At 35.0% G+C, this 21285-nt stretch overlaps 1 protein-coding gene across 2 annotated transcripts in view; it reads right to left on the bottom strand.

The window, feature by feature from the left end:
• Positions 1-21285, bottom strand: part of PPP1R21 (protein phosphatase 1 regulatory subunit 21) — a 51794-nt gene that overhangs the window by 17339 nt on the left and 13170 nt on the right. The window contains exons 4-14 of one of the 2 annotated variants that reach the window (XM_036224497.1): positions 20560-20661; positions 19127-19291; positions 18883-18941; positions 17786-17880; positions 14018-14070; positions 13369-13518; positions 10971-11072; positions 10795-10883; positions 8509-8645; positions 4285-4377; positions 481-608 (exon numbers count right to left, since the gene is read on the bottom strand). In XM_036224497.1, the coding sequence (XP_036080390.1) occupies positions 481-608; positions 4285-4377; positions 8509-8645; positions 10795-10883; positions 10971-11072; positions 13369-13518; positions 14018-14070; positions 17786-17880; positions 18883-18941; positions 19127-19291; positions 20560-20661 (1173 nt within the window). Of the gene's footprint in view, positions 1-480; positions 609-4284; positions 4378-8508; positions 8646-10794; positions 10884-10970; positions 11073-13368; positions 13519-14017; positions 14071-17785; positions 17881-18882; positions 18942-19126; positions 19292-20467; positions 20662-21285 lie in introns of those variants that run through there. The other variant, XM_036224498.1, reaches the window with a different exon arrangement.

The following is a 21285-nucleotide window of genomic DNA, read 5'->3' as shown; positions in this document are numbered from 1 at the left end:
ATTGAGTTCAATGAAAAAAATACATGTTGAAGTCACTTTAAAAGTACTTATGATACAAAACCATGGTGGTAGATTTACCACAAGTGTTACCAAAATACAAATAAAAAACTTGGAAAGAAAAAAACCAAAATATTAACAACAGATTTTTTTTCTTTTTATGTATCCCAATTGTTAAATACCAGACCTTTGATATATACAGGATCAATACTGAGACCATCTAGAATCTTCAAATTATCAAATATCTCATTAAAACATAGTGAGTGATGTATTTACTCATCACAAATGCTTAACAGTTAACTACCATATTGTTTTAAATACTGAGCAGGGAGAAGGAAAAGGAGACAACTTTATTTTACAAAAAAGCCTGATATTCCAAAATCCTTCACAGATCAACTTTCCTATGTCATTTAAGGGGGTGAGGGGGAAAGGAGCATATTTAAGAATTGAATTTAATGTCAATATAAACCAAAGAAAAATTACCTTTCCTGCTCCACTTGTTAATGCCACTACTGATGACAGGATACAATCATTTGTTGTTATGAGCTTCTGTGTTGCTGTTGGAAGTTCATGCTCTATTGTAGCTTTCTGACTATAATGTTTGGAAATATCTATAAAAGCAAACAAATCAAAGCTCATTACTACCTATATACAAGCGGAATACAGATAACTAGCCCATTAACTTCTCATATCTACTCTTACAAATTTACAAAATAAATTTCACAAACAAATGATCCCATATATCAAGACTGTGCTGAATAACAATTAGGTCACAAATCCACATGGACAGAACAGAGAAAAGTGAGGGTCTTTTAATACCATCCTGCTATCTCTGTTACAGCCACCAGCCTTTGGATCCAACTCTCCCTACTCAAATTCAACACTCTCCCCTAGTGTAGTGTTGGTAAATGAGCCTGACCAGTATTTACCAGTTAAAAACCCTGATTTGATAGTCCAGCAGGCACAAATGAGAATTTATCCTGCCGGAACAGGACAGCAACAAAAGCACGTTGTCCCATAATCCCTACTGGACCTTAGCTAGTTTGCTAGTACACACTCTAACTAACAATGAGAAATGTTGCACAGACAAGTAAGGATTGGATACTCCAATGTCTGCCTTCACATACTGCTGCCTCCAGTCCAAGAATATTACAACCAAGGCTTGTGGTTAGAAAAGCATAGAAGAAAGATTTAGACATAAAAGTGCTAAGAGAAACTGTAGTAGGTGAAACTAATCAAATAGTTAAGCTTGGGGTTTTCCGGGTCTCTCAGAAATAGAATTATTTTGTCCTGGAAGCAAGGGAAAATAGGAGAATTATTAAGATAATGTTGATTTACAAGGAAGGGTATTTATATTTTAAAATAATGAAGTGTTTACAATACACTTCCCTTTACATTTTTTAAAGAATACTTCTAACAGCATTATCATTACCAACAAAGCTGAAAGTAAATCAGACAATATAAAAATTAACTTTTATAGTAGGTGTGTACACAGATTTTCATTCATTCAGAATCAAGATATGTAGTCGATTTTAGACTACAGCTAATTAAAAAAAATAAGACTATTTACAAAGAAATAGTATTTGAGATACCTGACATAATTTTTTTGACATAAAATTACTGTTTTAGGAGTAAAATTATTTATACTAAAATTTTAAAACTAGAGAATTGTTTTATTCATGTATTTTATATGTATATACACATATAAACTTTTAATTTCATATAGTTTTAGATTTATAGAAAAGTTACAGAAAGTTTCTGTATACCCTACACCCAGTTCTCCCTATTGTTAACATCTTACATTACCATGGTATGGTTGTCACAGCAAAGGACAACTAATTGGTACATTGCTATTATGTCTAATATATTTTTAAAAATAAATGATTACCCTTTATATATTCATAAGATATTCAAGTGAATAAAAATTTCATTGCCAAGTGTAAAAACTGCTAAACTTTTTTTGTATACTGAACTTGCTAAACCCTAATGCAGACATTTTCTTTCTATATACTAAAGAAAGTTTTATTCAATATTTTACAAGAAGTGTACGATGCTATAATACAACTTGGTAGGTAGGCAATCTTGGTTGATTGGAAAGTAATTGAGATGCTTATGAAAGATGTACAATACTAAGAACGCTTACATGGCTTCTGTTGGCTAGCCTGACAATAATAATGCTCCCAATCCAATTGGTTACTCTTTACTGAGTCCAAATATTTTAATTATTTAGGATGTTCCTTGACACTAAATTTAACTCCAAAGAGAACAAAGAAATTGTGCGACCTGGACCAGAGATTTATTTTTCTTTTGTTTCCTATGAGTTTATCTGTTTTAGACCTGAGACTAAAGATCAACAATTCACACCTAGAATGCCCCTTGTTAAAAAATTAATTCACTCCTATTTTAAATCCATGTAGAATACACATTTTTATAAATTTCTATCTTTCTTTTTATACTGAAACCAGCCTGCCTTGCCTGCCTGCCTGCCTGCCTTCCAACTGAGATCAAGCCATCATTCAGGGCAGAGCAGGAAGGGAAGAGGTTTGAAACAAGAGTTCTCTTAAACACAAAGATTCTTCTGTTAATGCCAGTTAATGCTCACTCTGAGTTTTCATGAGATACACAAGTCTTCCAAGCAAGGTAAAGAGATTTGAAATGTAAACCTAGCAACAGGACCCCATAATCTTGCCAACCAACCTTCATGTTTCTCAATATTCTCTATTTATATTATGTTCATCTTTAATGACAGAAACAAGTGGAGGCACAAATGGGGCTTAGGAAGCCTCTAAACTTCCCATAATCTCCATCAGTTCATGCTAAATAATAACAGTAACAGTGTTTGATTTGGACCACTTGGCATCTTTTCAATCTTATGTAATGTATGAACAAAGGCATCCTTGGAAAACCTTGTATATTGTAGATTAATTAAAATAGGAATAAAAATAAAAAGATTTTTGTAATGTAAACAAAGCTTTAAGACCCCTCTCATTGAATAGCTACCCTCCATTGCTCTAGCCTCTCCTTTATAGGAATGGTGGTGCAAACCACTAGCAGAAACATATCATGATATCAACATAGGAAAATTTAGAAAACAAAATTAAAAAACCTGTAGCCACAGAGCCACTTGTGGTTTCAATGGCCTAGTTATAGGTTAAGTAAAATTCTGGAATAAAGAACTATAGCTAAGCATGTGCTCCCCAAACTAAAAGCTTCACAGGAAAAAGGAACCAATTCCTTAAGTCTTCTACAGACCAGACTATGTTCTGCAAGATTGTTACTATCGTCCCCTGCCACCAAGACTGTCTATTCAAGCTGTGATTCCTGCCACCAGGGCTAGCTCCAAAGGTAGAATGACTTTTAAAGTTCCTTATAATTAAAAACAAGCCACAGGAAAGATCATTCTCCAGACTGAATGGTAAGGAGGTAGGGATAATACTGCTGAGACTAAGAATAATTCCCAGTGCCACAAGTTACATGACATTCCATAGAAGGCCCCCAAACATACTTATCTTATACATGCTACCTCACACAGTTTTAAGTTTTTAAAAATTATTTTCTGTGAAACTAGCAATTGGTCACTAACTGTTAACTAAACATTCCAATGAATAATCTAGACCCTGGGCTATTTCCAGTAGTCCTTAATTAACTGCTGCAGCCCCCTCCTTCTTCCCCTACCTCGAAATGAAAAGAAAGAAGCAGAGCTCTGCAGAGCTATAGATTAAAACTTTTCAGGACTCAGAATCACATGCTCCAAAGCATATGAAACACCCTTCAGCAGACAATGGTCTTAGAAGCACAGGCAACTAAAAACTGAACAAAGCTTAAAAACAGACCTTCAACTCTTAAGGCTTAAAATGGGCACTTTACACATAAAAATGCACAGGTTGGTGGAAAGTTAGTGCATTCTTTCTGAGAACTTTAAACCCTGCTTTCCTCAATTCTTTCATGCTTGGCCTCTACCAAGTGCAATGTATTTTTGCTAAATGCCTCTGAATAGCATGTCTGGTTTAATAAAATTCACACACCTGCCTTAAGTCAGCATAATGTATTTTTGGTTAAAGTACTGTGCACAAGGGTTTCTCTTCAATACTTTTTTTACCTTCAGAAATGAAGCAGATGGGAAAAGCAGAAGGCAGTAAGCTATATACTTCAACATAAGCCAAATGCTACTAAGCCTTTAGCTGGGGTCTATTAGCCTTGGCAGTATTTGTTTAAATCTTATTCAGGCAGATCTGAGAAAGTGGGATGAAGGTTTTAAGCTTATTTATGTTCTTTTACAAGCCTTACCTTTCATGACATCATGAAATCCATGCAGAGCAGCACCAACATTTGTTAAGACAGTACTGTAGTTTGTCCGAAGCAGTCCATCTGGCTCCGTACCTAGGAAACCAAAATCACAAACCTAAGCATTTCCCCAGAAGACTGTGTCTGAAAAACTGACAGCCCACCTTCTCTCTCTACATTTGGGAAGAGAGGGAATGAAGATTGCCCGTGATATGTTGAAAATAATGGCTCTTAAAATCATTGCAGGCACATTCAAATATAATGGTGATAAATATACACATATCTAACTGATTTGCATCCCCATGTCCACAAATATTTTTAAGTTAAGAATCAAAATTAAATTGCTAAGTGGGATGATATTTTTCATGGTTCTTTTGGAAATTAAAGTCTTTATGAATTTTCACCTTGTTATTATATAACACATTTCTCATTTTATTCTTTCCCTACTCATTATTTTTTGATAAACATCACTAAAATCACTATTATTCACACATCACAGACTTCCACTTCTGGCATGACAGCATGAGTAGCTCCATAGATCCACTCTCTAACACCTATGTGAAAATTACTTTAAAGCGACCATTTAAAACTCTGGAAATGGTCCTAAGAACATACAGCAAACGAGAAAACATTTACTCAAGAAAAGCTATAATAATTCAGTAAGAACAGAGTGTCTGTGGTGTTTGAACCCACTCCCTCCCTCCCTTCCCCACCAGCTCATAAGCTAGAAGTCCCATTTCAAACTAATACAGACAGAACCACAGGAGTCCCTCTCCCCTAATTCCCAGCTGGATGGCTTCCTTTCTCATCTCAGGTACCTATTGCTGAGGCTAAGTTCTGGAAAAGCATGACTGAGATGCGAGTTCCCTTCTTTCATCTAGCCCCGACTCATGAAGTAGAGGCTCTACCTGGGCACAGTGCTGTTGAGAATCTGGGGACCTGATCATCCATGCCCTGCTCATCACAGAAGTTCCACGCTGAAAGAGGCAAGCCAAGGAGACCTGGAGCTGCTGCCCTCCCTTCTCCACAGAGTGCTCAGCTACTAATGCAGGGGTGTCACTCTGAGAGAAGTAAATCACTGTCCCTACCCCAACACCAGAACCATGGCTCAGAGATTTAGCCCGAGTGGTAAGCAGGCCTTAAAACAGAAAAACTCTGAATCTCTTCCTAAAGAAATTGACTTAATTCACAACAGAGTATGGAGATGTTCAAGCCTAAGGGTGCTCTAAAAAATGATGAAGCTTGTGGTGAAAGCAATTAAGAGAATATTAGAAGAGTCATTAAAGATATAAGCTACACTGTAGGCTGGTTGGTTTACTAGAGAGAACCAGAGAAAGAAACAGCAAAGAAGACCCCTACTGGGGTCAGAACAAATCTCAAAAACTATACCTGCTAGGCACATGCTACATTTATAAATAACTATACCTATAAAGGAGCCCAAATTTAATTCAATCAGTCTGTGGAACAAGTTTTGCCCCTAAGGCATTGTTGAAGACAAGAGCATCATCAACCAGTAATTAGTGGAGCTTAAATCTGGGTTTAATTAGGGAAGGAGACAATGAAGGAGAGCCCTGTCAAAACCACTGTAAACACCACTGCCATGTGACTATGCACATGCCCAAATATGAACCCAATGAGAAGCAACATCACGGTGTAAAACTTATACTCTGAGAACTACAAAATAATGTTTGAAAAAATTAAAGACCTACATAATTGGAAAAACACATCATGTTCACAGATCAAAAAACTTAACATTATAAAGATGGCAATACTCCCATATTAGTTTCTCAGAGTTGCTGTAACCAAATACCACAAATAGAGTAGCTTGAAACTACAGAAATTTATTCTCTCACATTTCTATGAGGCCAGCAGTCTGAAATAAAATCTGACAGTGTCATACTCCCTCTGAAGGCTCTAGAGAGGAATCATTCTTTCTCTTCCAGCTTCTGTTGGATCCATGTATTCCCTGGCTTGTGGCGGCATAACTCCAATCCCTGCTTCTGTTTTCACATGGCTTCCTCCCCTAGATCTCTGTCTTCAAGGACAACAGTCATAGGTAGGGCTCTCCCTAAACCAGTAAGACCCTGTCTTAACTTGATTACATCTGCAGAGATCCTATTTCCAAATAAGGGCACACACACAGGTACTGGGGAACATATCTTTCTGGAAGACACATGTAACCCACAAAACTCCCCAAAGTGATCTACATATTCAATGCAATTCACATTAGAATTCCAGCTGACTTCTTTGAAGAAAGTGACAAGCTGATTCTAAAATTTATATGGAATTGTAAGGGGCCTACAACAGTGAAAACAACCTTGAAAAAGAACAACAAAGTAGGACTCCTCTCACTTTCTGATCTCAAAACTTACTACAAAGCAACAGTCATCAAGACTGGCATAGGATAGATATATAGATCAATGGAATAGAGCAGAAATAAATCCATATATCTATGGTCAAGTGAGTCTTAACAAGGGTCCCAAGACCATTCGATAGGGAAAGAACAGTCTTTTTAATGAACGGTGCTGAGATAACTGGATAGCCATATGCAAAAGATGAGCTGTACCCTTAACTCACACCATATACAAAAATTAATTCTAAATGAATCAAAGACCTAAATGTAAGGGCTAAAACTATAAAACCCTTTGAAGAAAACATAAGGGTTAAGTCTTCATAACCTTAGATGTGACAATGGATTCTTAAATATGACACCAAAGGTATAAACAACAGAAGATAAATTGAATTTATTAAAACTAAACTTTAGTGCTTCATCAAGAAAATGAAAAAATAGCCCACTAAATGGAAGAAATTTTGCAAATTACATATCTAATAAGGGACTTGTATCTAGAATACATAAAGAACTCATACACCTCAATAATAAGATAAATAACCCAACTGAAAAAAATGGAGAATAGATCTGATAGACATGCCTCAACAGAATACATAAAAATGGTCAGTAAGGACATGAAAAGATGCCTGATATCATTAGATATCAGGGAACTGTAAATCAAAACCACAATGAGATATCTCTTCAAAAAATCAGATAACATTAGGTGATTAAAATTAAAAAGTCAGATGATAATGACTGTTGGTAAGGATGTAGAGAACTCGAACACTGTTGGTGAGACTGTAAATTGGTATAGCCACCTTGGAAAACAATCTGGCAGTTCTACCAACAGTTAAACACAGAGTTACCATAAACCCAACAATTCCACTCCCAGCTTTATATTCAAGAGAAGTGAAAAGATATGTCCACTCAAAAACTTGCTCACAAATGTCCATAACATCATTATTCGTAAGAGCCAAAGGATATAAACAATTCAAATATCCATCAACTGATGAGTAAATAAATACACAGTATATCCATGTAATATTATTCTGCAATAAGAATGAAATGGTAATATATGCTACAACATGCATGAATCTTGAAAACATTGTAAGTGAAAGAAAAGTCACAAAATGACCATACATATGATTCTATTGATATAAGATGTTTCAAATTGGCAAATCTATAGAAAGAAAGTAGATCTTATTGTTGCTTAGTGCTAGGGAGGGGCAAAAAGGGGAAATAAGAGGGTGACAGCTAAAGTATATAGGGTTTCTTCTTGAGATAATGAAAATATTGACTGTTGTAACAGTGTATGTAGCTTTGACTATACTAGAAATTGTACACTTTAAGGGGTAGGTAGTATGATATGTTAATTATATGACATTAAAGCTCTTATAAAAAACTACAAATCACTGCACCAGAAAAATCACAAATTTTTTAAAAACTTTATTTAAACTGAGGTCCATTTAATTACCTGAAAATATTCTTTTCAAATTAGACCAAAGGGAAACACATGGTATTTTTACTATTATACCTCCCCTATGCTACTTGTTGGAAAGTTTCTACAAATTCTTTTGCATGGCCCATTTCCATTTAAAAAGAGGAAAGAAAGAAATGGAACTAAAATTCACTGCATATCTTCAATGCCTAATAGTGTACATTCTTAATTTAATAATCACATTTGCCTCTATTTTATTAATGAGAAAAGAGGTGCTGAAAAGTAAGGTGATTTGCCCAAGTTCATAAATGTGTAAAGGGCTGGAGGATTTGAATTTGAGCTTTTCTGACTCCAGATCCGAAGCTCCTCTCACTCAGTCAAGCTAAACCACCTCCCTTCTCCAGCCGCTTATACTCTTTTAAGTTCTTCAAGCTGAACCAAGAGCGACAAACACACTTACTTGGCAAGGCGAGAAGGCTGACATAAGTCTGCAGCTTCTCAAACACAGCTGTCATCTTTTTCATGTCCTGCGACAGCTCTAGATTCCTGGCTCTTAATGCAGATGTACAAAGAGAAGATTCACATTCTTCTTCTAAACTAGGAATGGGCAGATATTTTTAAAGTTAGTATTCTGAATAATTTTCAATTAGCTATTTTAAATAAATCTAAATTCTCAAAACAACTATCTATCCTAATAGAGACTTTATAAAAAAATTATCTAATTTATAAGGTTCCATTTTTTATACCATGATATATACACCTACCAGCTTGGTGCAAATGTCAATGGAGTAACAGAGGACTAAATGAAAAAAAGATTTTCATCCTGAAAATAGCACGAAAATGCTTCCTTTAAAAATATTTTCAGGATAAAAATATTTCATGAACTGAATTCCTAAGAGAATTAATTAAATAGGAACTAGCAAAGAAAATCATTAAGAACTCTTTTTAGTATATTAAATTGCCAAAGCCATACAGATCGGAGAAAAACAATCTGTAGACTCAAATCTAAAAGTAAATGGTTAACATTCATAAAATACATCATATTGTTTTCATTTTGATATAATTACTATGGAAAACTTAATTATAAGGTTAAAAAAAACCATGTGGACTCTTAAAAAGAGTTTCTAAAATGTGCAGGTAATCAAGTAAAATGCTTTTTACACACAGCTAGAGGAGTTATTAACACGAGAATGATAATCATATCCATTTCCTTCACCTTGCCAATTCTTGTCTTCTACTCTCTTTATAGCAGACAGCTTCATTCAATACTAAGCCCATCTACTACTAAAGAACATGTCATCTTGTCAATTAGAGTGGTATTCAAACCAATGACCAAAAAACTACCAAAAAACATGAATACCTGATGAGGCTGGGCAAAAAGCAGATGGGATAGAACATCATTCCAGAATAGATAACTTAGATCAAGAAAGGACTTATCCAGTATTTTTTAAAAATGCAATAGTGAAAAAATATAGAAAAAAAATACATAACTGTTTCAAGTAGTAAATATCACTTTATGATGGTTCTTAAACAGATTCTTCTTAAACATAAGCCAAATCAATAAGATACATATATTCGATTTACTGTTATTTAAACTCCTAGAATCAATTTTTTTTTAAAAAAAACTTTAATTATACTGAACCATAACATGTAAGGATCTGAAAGAAACTATTATTTGTAAATATTAAGTCAAAATTTCCTGATTCCTAAAATTCTGTCATACGTGTAAGTCAAAGAATACAGTTACTGAAATACCTTATAAGGTTAGAATTAGGAAATAAGATGGCACTTAACACATATTACTTTTTTAATAATAAAATTTCATTTTTTTTAATGCCTACAGCACCTGGTATTCCTAAATGGTCTCCCATCTAAGTACTAACCAGGCCTGACCCAAATTTCATATTTTTGAAATGTTAAATCCTACTACTTTAGCTTCATAAGGGCTTACAAACCATAATTACTTGTATATTTTTAATATCTGTAATTCATTTACATATTTTCTAAACCTTATTTTGCAATATACTATAATACATGTATGTTCTTATTTCTCTTATGTTCCAGCTGTATTATTCTTTGATTTTTTTCTCAAGGCTAAATCTTAGGATGAAAAGATTTAGAAGAACTAGGCATCTTGGTAGTTCTAAATCAAAAGTATCAAAACTTTCAAGCAGTATATCAAACTTCTAGTTACATAAATTATTTTCTCTTACCTTCCTAGAAATATTTAGGATGGAATATTTAAGATTACTAAATGACATATCCTATGAGCGCAACAGTGGATGAAGTTTTTATTTTATAGCTTAAATAAATGACTAATAATAAAAATAAGAATGTACCATTTCAAAGAAACCTAAGAATTATAGATCCAAATGTAGAAGTTAACTTTTGTAATTCCCACCTAGACGTTTACTGCCAAAGGATAATAAACATCCCAAGCTGAAGTATTTCTTTCAATAAATGTGTCATTCACAATCATTGAAAATACTGATTCACATAGCATTATGTATTTATAGTAGTAACCACTGTACATAACTAAAACCAACCTAGCTAATGGGCAATTTTCTTAAATAAAAGTTTACACTGCTTAAGCATTGTTTTCCTTTTTCACAAGAGTCCAAATTGGTTGTGCTACAGAAATGTCAAGCAGATCACAAGAGACATATATCACTATTTTATTAATTCCAGTGCAGGTCAGGTGACACCCACAATTCCCCAAGCTCCCTGGCCTTGAGAGGTTAAGTACCTTTTTAACTGATAAGGAAGAATCTTCCTAAGAAAACATATGTAAGAGGTTAAATGCTCTGAGAAAGTTTTCAATTTCACAGTTGTCTCCTAGAAAAGAAAAACAATTTTAAGGTTAACAATGTTATTTGATAAAGAAGAGCTCCCCCTTCTAGGAATAAAAAAGAAGAAAATTACCAGGACAGTCACAGTATCCTCAGTAATACTTTCAAATAAATGAAGCATTCCTTCCTCAAGAGGGCGGACATAGGACGCATTTTCATGGAGGTATTGTGAGAACTATGTAGAAAGAAGAAATAGTGAGTTAGATTACTAGAAAATAACAAATATCAAAACATTTGTAAATGAACTCACTAAGTTATAAACCTAAATTCTTTTAGAAACTTTTTTTGGGGGAAATTTAGTCTTTATACAGAGATGCTCCCCTCTAACAGTCCCAGACACTATCCCCAAGTTCCCATCTAATTTCGAACCTAGGAACTAGAAGAGGGGTGACAGAGTTAACAACCAGGCAGGGGAGGAAATGGGGAGTGGATTACAGTCCAGCACCAACAGGCTTTCTTTCCTAAATGCCTGCTTTTCTGTAGGGGTCCTAGTTTTAAAATAAATAAAAATTAAAGATTTGAAATCCAAAACTGCATAACAAATTTTTGTGTTGTGGATCTAATTTTTAAAAAACAAGTCTATTAAGGACAGCTTCTTACTTTTACAGTGTATAATGTTCAGAATTAACAAATCCCAGGAATGTAATTATCCAAAAGAAGATATAAAAGCATTAATGACTATCACTGATACTTTATCATTTACAAAACACTAATTCAGTATGAAGAATAATTCAGAAGATCCTATAGGCAGCTAGACAATTTAGAAGGAAGAAATTAATTTTCATTTATGAAATATCTCAATTATCTAAGTATTGTATAATGGCTCAAATTTCAATTTCTCAGAAGTATAAGGTCTCATTCTGCAGAAAAGTGATTTAATTGGCCCTACTGCAAACTACTCAAACATATAGCCCTGAGCAATTCACTTAATCTCTTCAAGCTTTGATCTTTAGGGTTATAAAGATGGACTCTAGGCTTACAGGTAGGTATAAACGTCTACTTTATGATTCTATGAACAAGATTAAACCCTCTGGTTACCTTTTAACAAATAATTTCTGACTCTTCTTCAATATTATAGACTTACCAGAAAAATCACATAGGGCTTTTTATAGGCCAAAGCACCGAAGGTAAAATATTGAGAAATACATGAATTTTTCAAAGTAATGAAGTGTTTCAGACAAGTGAAGATTAACATATTTGATTCTCATTATGTGGGCATAATATGACAACAAGTCAAAATAAAATTCCAGTAATGGACAAAGAACCAGTATTGAATAGAAAATATTTGTTGATATTATAAGAAGTATAAAAGAAAACATAATTACATTGAAATGTAATTATTGTTTTTCCTACCCAGGTCTTTTGACAGCTTTTTCCACAGTGATAATAAAGAACATTTCAAAGATCCAGAATTTAATTTTTATGAACTTCAAAAGATTTGTGGAGTCAAACAAAAACTGATGAAAACCAAGCACCTACTAAAGCTTCTTATGTGTAAACCATAATGATAAGGATGATGAGAGCTAACCTTTATTAAGTGTTGTTCTTAGTACTTTACATATATTATCTCATTTAACCTTCATATATATATATCTGTAAGGTAGGTAATCTCATCCCTCATTTGAAAGATGAGGAAACCAAAGCACAGAGAGGTTAAATAAACTGCCCAAGGGGCTTAGAAAGTGGCAGAACTGGCTGGGACCCCAAAAGTCTGACTTCAGAGTCCAAGTCTTTGCTATACTAATACAAATGGCAATTAGGGGATCCGTGCACATTTACACTTTTCAAACCCTGGAACTACTGCTTGATGCACAAAAATAAGCTGGGAAGAATCAGTTAAGTAGAAAAAATGGCATGACTCATTTCAGACTGCCATATTATGAGGCACTTAGAGCACACATTTACAGCAAGATCCCTCAGTTTCTTCCTGTGGGAACCACCTTCAGATGCCCCAATGACCTCTGCCTCCTGCTATTTGTGACTCTTTGCAGTTCCCTCATGGACTGCCTAGGGTTGGTCTGTGTGACCAATAAAACACAGCAGAAGTGATGGCATGTGACTACACGAATACTTCCTATGCTTTCCTATTTGCTCATGTCTTTCCAATTCTTCTGGGGGTAAAAATACCTATCCCATTTCTCTCTTCCTATTCAAATCATGTTCATTTTTCAAAGTCTATTCAAATTGCCAGACTCTCAGACACTACCAACAAGAGCAATCTCCCCTCCTTGATGACTTCTTATCACTTACTGGCCATACCACTCACTCACACTAAGGTCTTTTAACAACACCCTAGTATTCAACTTCTTAAAAATCTCTTTGTCATATTTTATCCTGAGGGTAAAGACTATGACTTAATTTTTTTTCCCCATGTCCTCCATAGTATTTGATTGATACAGAGAACTGGTCTGAAAATAGACAGGATATCTCTACTTATTTAGGTCAGATAAAAGGTATCTTGAGTTATTTACCTTCTGATTCAAAGGTGATATAGTGTCAATGGCAGAATCAACAGGAAAAATCTGAATCCTCTGTTCTGTATAGGTATGAAAGTTCAGAAGAGCCATCACAAGATCTTGAACAAAAGCCAGGGCCTGCCCGGCAATGTCCCGCATCTTCAGCTTTAAAATAAAAAATATACAATCGACTATCAAATTTTTATTCTCAAACTACTTTATTAAGATTACTTTTAGAGAAAACATTTTAATTCAAGCATAATTATTCCTTAATTTATATTTATTTGTTCCTACTTGGATTTTAGTATTCCCATCTAAGTAAATTAAAAAGCCACCAGTTTGGGCAAATACCCTCTTCCACTTAACCAAGACCATTTATTTAAGTGAAAGTCCACCAACCTAGAAGGAAGGCATGGCTCAGAAAATTAGTACATTCCATAATTCAGTTCTAACGTTGTCAGAAAAAGTAGATAACAAAAATCTATATTACTTATGAATTCAATAAACAGTAGGTTATGTACTTAAAAAAAGTATGAAAAAGTAAACCAAAAGTTAAACACAATGGTTTACTGTATTAAACAGAGGCCTAAACAGCTAATTTTTATGTTTATGAGAAGTCTGAAATGCACACTGCTGAAAACAAAAATATGTACTTCATCTTTACCTGATGTCTCCTATTATGGAGTGGAACATTCAGAGCATTATATTGACTGTATTCTACAAAACAAAAATGGATGTACGTTAACCCTCTAATTTTACATTTATAGAAAAAAATAATGATCTGCAGCAAAATCATCTTTACCGAGAATTTTAAATTATCAAAGCCACAATTACAGTAGGAGAATAATGGAATTTTTAAAAAATTAGTTGTTTCTCAGATAAAGTAATACTTATAATATATACTTTTTTACATTTAGAATTAAAAAAAAAAAGGGAAAAAAAACCCCCACCTGATTCTGTTTCTAAAAAATCATTTCAAAAAGTTCTTTGGGACCTAGCAAATAGATTACTTAGAAAGGCTCATGATCATGTTATTTTCACTCATTCTTTCTTCTGAAATACCCTGCACACAGCTGCCACACTAATCATCCTAAAACACCACTGTTTTCATGACACTATAATATTTGAAAATCTATCACTGTCTGCCATTGCTAATCCTAATTTTTCTGGGTTGGTTTGCCCATCTTTTCTCACAGTTCCCTCCTCTATTCTAGTCTGTCATCGATCTCTGACAGCTTCCCAATACCCGGCCTCACACTTCTTTGATCTCCGTATTTTAATAACCTTCACCTCTACTAATCTCTGCATACCATTTCAACCATTCAAACCTTCACTCCATTGCTTGTATTGTCAGTTAGAATGATCCCAGTGCCAAAATCTGATTTGGAAAGTTGCTAATATCATTCTTATCTAATTCTCTCTTATGTCCCCAATTCTATTAAATCAACTTGGTCTCCAGTCCACGACCAGTTTCTATTTTACTATCAGTCCTCTTAGAGCCTTGCTTGTTTTCCTTCCCAGCCTGGTCCACCATTTTCAACAATGTTCTTGCTAATGCAAAACCTGACCAGGGTCCATATTCTACCTAACTTAAGGGGGACTCTGACATTACTCAGCAATCCATGATTTTATTGCTGTGTCCCTATCATACTTTCATGACTTCTACTCCAAACCTTTCCCATTTTAAGCATCTAATACCATTCATTCCCCTCCTTCATGGGTGAGTTGGCCTTCCCTACAATGCCAAGAAGACCAGAGACAAAGCACAAGGGGTTCCTTCCCTCCCTACCCTCCAGCTCAGAGTCCATGCCTTCATATGTCCTCTACTCCGCTAACCTTCCTCCTAGGCCCTAGCAGTAGCTCCTCCCTCAGGGCCTAGCCCATCAATAACCCCCTCCTTCCTACATCTTCAAAATTACCTCGTGACAAAAAAAAAAAAAAAAAAGAAAAAGAATTAGTTATAACATAACTCTATCTCTGCAGTGATTTTTCTTACTTTATTTATATCGTACTTAATTCTCTGCCCTCCCCCACCCCTTGCACACACGACCTTTTCTTTGCCTCTGCTAGAGTATTGAGCTCTCATCCTTTCCCACCTCTTTCATTCCCACTGTTCAAAAAACAGCATGTGTCTGCCTGTTTCCTCAGCATCCACTTCTCTCTAACCCTTGTGCTAGCAATCTAGTGTCCACGACTACCCTGCACAGAAGCAATTCTTTCAAAGGCAACACTTCTCTTGAAGTCACCAAACCTAGTTGCCTTTATTGTCATTACTCTACCTGACCTCTCCACAGCAATGAGAACTGACTGGCACCAACAGGGGGAACACTCACCCTCTCCAGCTTCTATCTCACCTCCTTTTCCACCTCCACTTCAGCCCCTCCTCGTCCTGATCACTGTCAAGGAGAACTCTCCAAGGACCCTACACAAGCCTCTTTGCACTTCGTACCCCTTACTGCCATCACTCCCAACAGGGGAGATCAGCCATCCTGAGAGTGTCAACATCATTTCCTCTCTGGAGGGCTAGGCTTTTATTTATTAACGCAATACCAGTAGATATATACATATATACCAATCTATATGTCAGATTGTTAAAAACCAACAAGGTTAACCATATCATCTTTCCCATAAACCCACTCTTGTTTGTCTCTTGATTTCTGTCAACTACACTGCATCTTTCCACCATACTGCCTTCTCCCTCTCTGCTGCCTCTTTGCATCTCCCTGACAACTCGGGCTCAAGTCTCCATAACAGCACAACAGGACTATCATCGCAATAGTCTGGGTCCCCTTTCCCTATTCCAGGTTAGTCTCCATTCGTGCCAGATTAACCTTAGGAGTACATAAATCTCATAATGACACTCCCTGGATCAAAAGGTTCTCCAAAAATTCCCACTACCTTGTAAATTAGGTCCTAGGTCCTTTCCCCAGAAATCTGAGTCCAGTCTACCCACCCTTTTAGAACCTACTGTCATTGCCTTCTACATCCCACCCACTTTGGCCTCCTTTCATACTTTACTACTTACTGATTGATAGGCCATGACAACACCTTTTGTCCTCTGTACCACATTCCATGCAATTCCCTGGCTCATTCTCCTTCATCTCTGCCCAATAAAACCTACCCATGCATCCAGGCCCAGATCAAAGTACACCTATTCCAAAAGTCTTCCCCAAAACAACCCCACCAGCAGTAATCTGTCCTTCTACTGAAACCTCAACAGATTCTCTATGGAATAGTTTAGCTTATGTTATAGACATTTCTATATATTATCTCTCCTCTGCTGGACTATGACTTCTTTGAGGGTAGAGATTTTTGTTATAAATTTTTGCATACTTTATGCTCCCTGCCCATCTGGACAAATGATCTCTAAACATTTCGTAACTTAAAACAAGTAGCTCACAACAATATAAGGATTTAAAGCAGGGAGAAAACTAATATTGGAAAAAGATAAACCCAAAAGAGATTCAGAAGAAAATTATTAGAACCTGATGACTAACTGATACAAAGATTAAATGGAAAATAAAATGCCAAGGTTTCAAGTCTTATGAATAAAAGATTGCTAGTGCTATTCACACTAATGTAGAAACTACGAACAGGTGCTGTTTCAGAGGAATTTAGGTTTCTAGTATAACAATGACATATGCTGATTTTAGTATTAGATCAAACTTCTACTTTTATTTGGTGTCTTTTCTTTCTTCTTTTTTTAGGTCTTCTCCAAGAAAAATTTTAGGGGAAGTAAAAAAATTAATTTCAATCAGGTGATTGTACTTATTTGAATATAAATTTTAAAATCCAAACAATTAAATATTTGTTTGTTTTCAAGGTTCTGATTTAATTCTTGTCTAATGGTTGCTATTATACATCTAAGTTGATTTTTTTTAAGTCCTTTTTATTGCTCTTGGCTGTATAAATTAGCAGGAAGAACAGGGAGCGGGACTTACCCAAGTCAGCTCCCTATTACTGGGGATTGTCCAGGGGACAGCAGATACCAAGCTGAGAAGATCCACTTCCCACCCCCTCCACCATGAACAACTTTTCTTGTACAAATTTTCAGGTATTTTCTGTATAGTTTGGTTTTTACCTTGGGATATGGTAAATATACACAATTTTAAAATGTGAATTTGGGCTTTTTCCAAGAAGGCTGGCTTTGGAGTAGTTACATGAAAATTTAAGATTTCCCTATGGAAAAAAAGAAAAGAGAAAGAAAAAGAACAAAGAAGAAAATGAACAAAAAATTTTTAAAAACTCCCTATGAAATATGAGGGCCCAAGCTGAGCAAAAGAACAAAAAAAAAGTAGCCTTCTGTTTGGCCAGTGAAATTTTTTGCCAAATTGATTAGAAATTATTTTAATTAGTTGGCTACCACAGAGGGATTCAAAGTCAAAAATAGTAAATGGAGGTTCAAAGTCACAAATGTACACATAATACCTACTCGTATCATTAAAAGGTACTTTTTCATTGATGATGGATAAGGATTCCTCTAATCTACCTGACAAATCTTCATGAAGATTCTTTAACTGTAACTGGCTGAAAGAAAAAAAATATAAAACCACATTATCACCAGTCAGATAGTGGATTCTCATTTGCTTGTTAATTCAACAGTTAGCACCAGACTTTCAGAGAACTGAGCCTGACATCTGGGATACTCTTGGTGGTAGAGAGTTATTAAAAGATGAAGATAATAAAAATAGTAAGTTTTGATTCTAAATTCCCTGGAATTTCTGCTTAATGATGTTGAAGTTTGGAAAAATTTATCATAGTCTCAGTATCTTATACAATCTTAAATTTATTTCCCCAAGTGCAAAGTAATCTTAGAGTCATTTCAAAATCATAAATGTTCTCTTTACGACTCATAAATGTTTGTTCAAGCATTACAGTAAAGTTCTTTTTTGAAATATTATATAATTTTTTTCCTTTTGTTTAAAATCAGCTAACCTTCCTGATTTTGATTCAATTATGAAGTATACATCTAAACAATACATGTTATTCTACCAAAACAACTAAATTGAAGAAGCTCACTTGACTGAGTCTATAAAAACCTAAAATAGTATATCATTTAACAAATGCTTAAATAAATAAATAAATGTTGGAGTAAGCTTTTACCACCTATCGATAGGCAGTATTTTAAGATTTAGATATCTCCAAATTAGATCACAGAACTTCTATCTTATTCAAAATGGGCTATTAAAAGGTTGGCACAGTGATTATTAGTCAGTTTTCCTACCTGGGACTACCAGAAGGCTCTCTCTTTAGTGTAGTCTGGAACAGGAAGTATCCGGTCCTTAGTACAGAAGCCTCAGAACACTATCTGCCATGGCCCAAAACATCTGTAGGCTCAGGACTAACACACAAGCCACTCTACCCAGAATGCGTAAAGCCCAAGAGAACAGAACTAAAAAGCACCCTGGAGATTACCTACTCCCATCTCATTTCAAATGAGAGAAAACAAAGACACAGGAGTTGCTAAACCAAAAGTCAGGTCTTCTGATTCTTACTTCAGGGCCCCTTGGAATTCACGTTTCCACATACCATTCTTCTGTTCGAAGCCGACATTCCTTGGCCTCCTTTTCCAGAGCCTGAGATTTTACCTGAATTTTAGAAGAAAAAGAAAAGCCGATGGCTCGGGCTATAGTTGAGAGCTCACTTAGGAGACACTGCAGGCAACAATCTCACCTTTAATGACTAACTTTGTGCTCTATTAAGCACACAAAGGATTTATTTTACAAAAGCCTTGACTATTTCTTAAGGTGCTCTCACCAACAGTGGGGCTTACTTCTAGTTTAGCCTTGTCGTTCTGTAGTTTCTCAATGGTTTCCATGTACTTCCGTGTCAGACCGTCAACCACAGCTTGGTGCTGAGCTGCATCTGTCTCCAGAGTGGCCAGCCGACTCCTCAGCTCTGCTTCCACATGCTTATGTTGCTCATCGGCTTCAAAAAACTGAAAAGAAAAGATCATTTTCTCTTCTCACAATATCCTAATAAATACAAACGAAGAGAAAAACAATAGCAGGGACTATTCACTGAGCAACTTCCATACAGTTCCAAATGCTCACTAAGCATGATCGCAAAGGCACGATCGCACTGAAGCCTCACAGTATGTCAGAGGTGGTGCTATTGTTTCCCCTCCTGTACAGATGGAGAAACCAAAATTTAAGGGGGGGCCACATAACTTATCAAATGTCTCACAACTAAAATATAGTAAAACCGAGATTGGAACACTGGAGACCTAATCCAAAGGCTACACCTCTTTCTTAGTCTCATAAATTTTTATTTCAAAGAGTTCCTGGCACACAGATAATTCAACTGACCAAGGTACAACCTTTCTACTAGGCTAACCTCCATAATTAAATAATCAAAATTCGAACAGATTTTACGTCAGTTTAACCAACTTTAAAAATTCATAAATACATCTAATTAACTTGTGAAAAAAATAAAATGTTTATAAAATGAAAAAAAAATTTGAACAGATTTTATTTCTAAAAGGTAAAGGTCTTTTCCTTAATGAGAATTTGATACAAATTAAGAATTATGACTACTTAACACAAAATGCACTGAGGTCAGAAAGTCATTTTTTTAACACTTCCAAAGACTGAGAATTAATGTATATTTTCCACTGTTTGACTATGTCCACCACTTAACAAAAAAATCAGAAGGCATAACTGGATACACTACACAATGACTCTTACAATATGCTGAATGTTTGGAGGCAAATATTAATTATTCAACATTACATTAATATTTGAGGTCCTGCCCTGAGTGAGGCCCTATTCTGGAGCTGAGCATACAAAACTGACATTATCTATACCCTAACAGACCTTACGGACTAATAGGTGTACAGATAAAAACCAACTAAACAGTAATATATTAAAAAGCAAATACTACTTATTGATAAGCCCCCATTCTAAATGATCCATCCACTCATTTCCTATATAAATGAACAGTACCCAGTATATTTCTCTATTGTTTTTATAAAGTTATTCTTTTATCTTCTAAACAAATGCATACTTCAAAGCACATGTCCATATTAAGAAATAAATGAGATTTAAGAAATGAATAAATAATAGTGACATATATATTTAACAACCATAGGAGACATTAAAACACCCATACATACACAGAACACTCTATCTTGCATTGGTTTTTCCACATTCCAGATCATATGACCCATTTTTTAATTCATATGGAAAAACAGAAAGATCTTCTCACTTGTATATGCAACCGTTCATTCTCTTCTATCTTCTTTTGCAGATCTTCATCAAAAACACTCTTCTGCTCTTGACTCAGCTGAGAAGAAGAGTCTCCACTTTTCTGATGGAAAAAATAAGTTATGTCCACATAACTTTCATCCTTTAGAGAAACATCCTAAGGTACACAGATTCTCTATCACCTTATTAGCTTGTCTCATCTACATGTTCACCATTCTCAAACAATTCTGCAAAAGGTATACATACAGTCCATCATTTAAATTTTCCTCTGTGATACAACTTGAAACTGCAAATATTGCAATGGGCAGGAAAGCTTTAAAAAGAAAGAGGGAAGAAAGTAGAACAGATAAGGCTCGCTATTCTTTGCAGATGAATTCAGGAGTAGTTATATTGGAAGACAAGACTCAGAAAGCTAGTGATATAAATATTCTTTTGGTTTGGGCAATGACAGTTTTAGTAATTCCATTAGTTTTGAATTGTTAAACTCCTCTAAGATATTGTAATAAATTACTTAACATTCACAAAGATAAGTTCATACAAAAGTTCAAAGTTCAAGTAAGTTTCTAGTTAAAAAATATATAAAACTGTTACAAGCAGAAGGAAAAAGCTCAAAGATAATGAAAAATACCTTCCTTTTGCTTTTTTTTTTTTTTTTTTGCACCAATATTAACTTTTCTACACAGAAGAATGGCACTATTTAAAAGAGCCAATAAAGAACATTTGTTTT

The sequence above is a fragment of the Rousettus aegyptiacus genome, unplaced genomic scaffold (genome assembly GCF_014176215.1).
Source record: "Rousettus aegyptiacus isolate mRouAeg1 unplaced genomic scaffold, mRouAeg1.p scaffold_m13_p_7, whole genome shotgun sequence".
NCBI classification, from domain to species: domain Eukaryota; kingdom Metazoa; phylum Chordata; class Mammalia; order Chiroptera; family Pteropodidae; genus Rousettus; species Rousettus aegyptiacus.
This window is presented reverse-complemented; position numbering and strand designations above follow the sequence as displayed.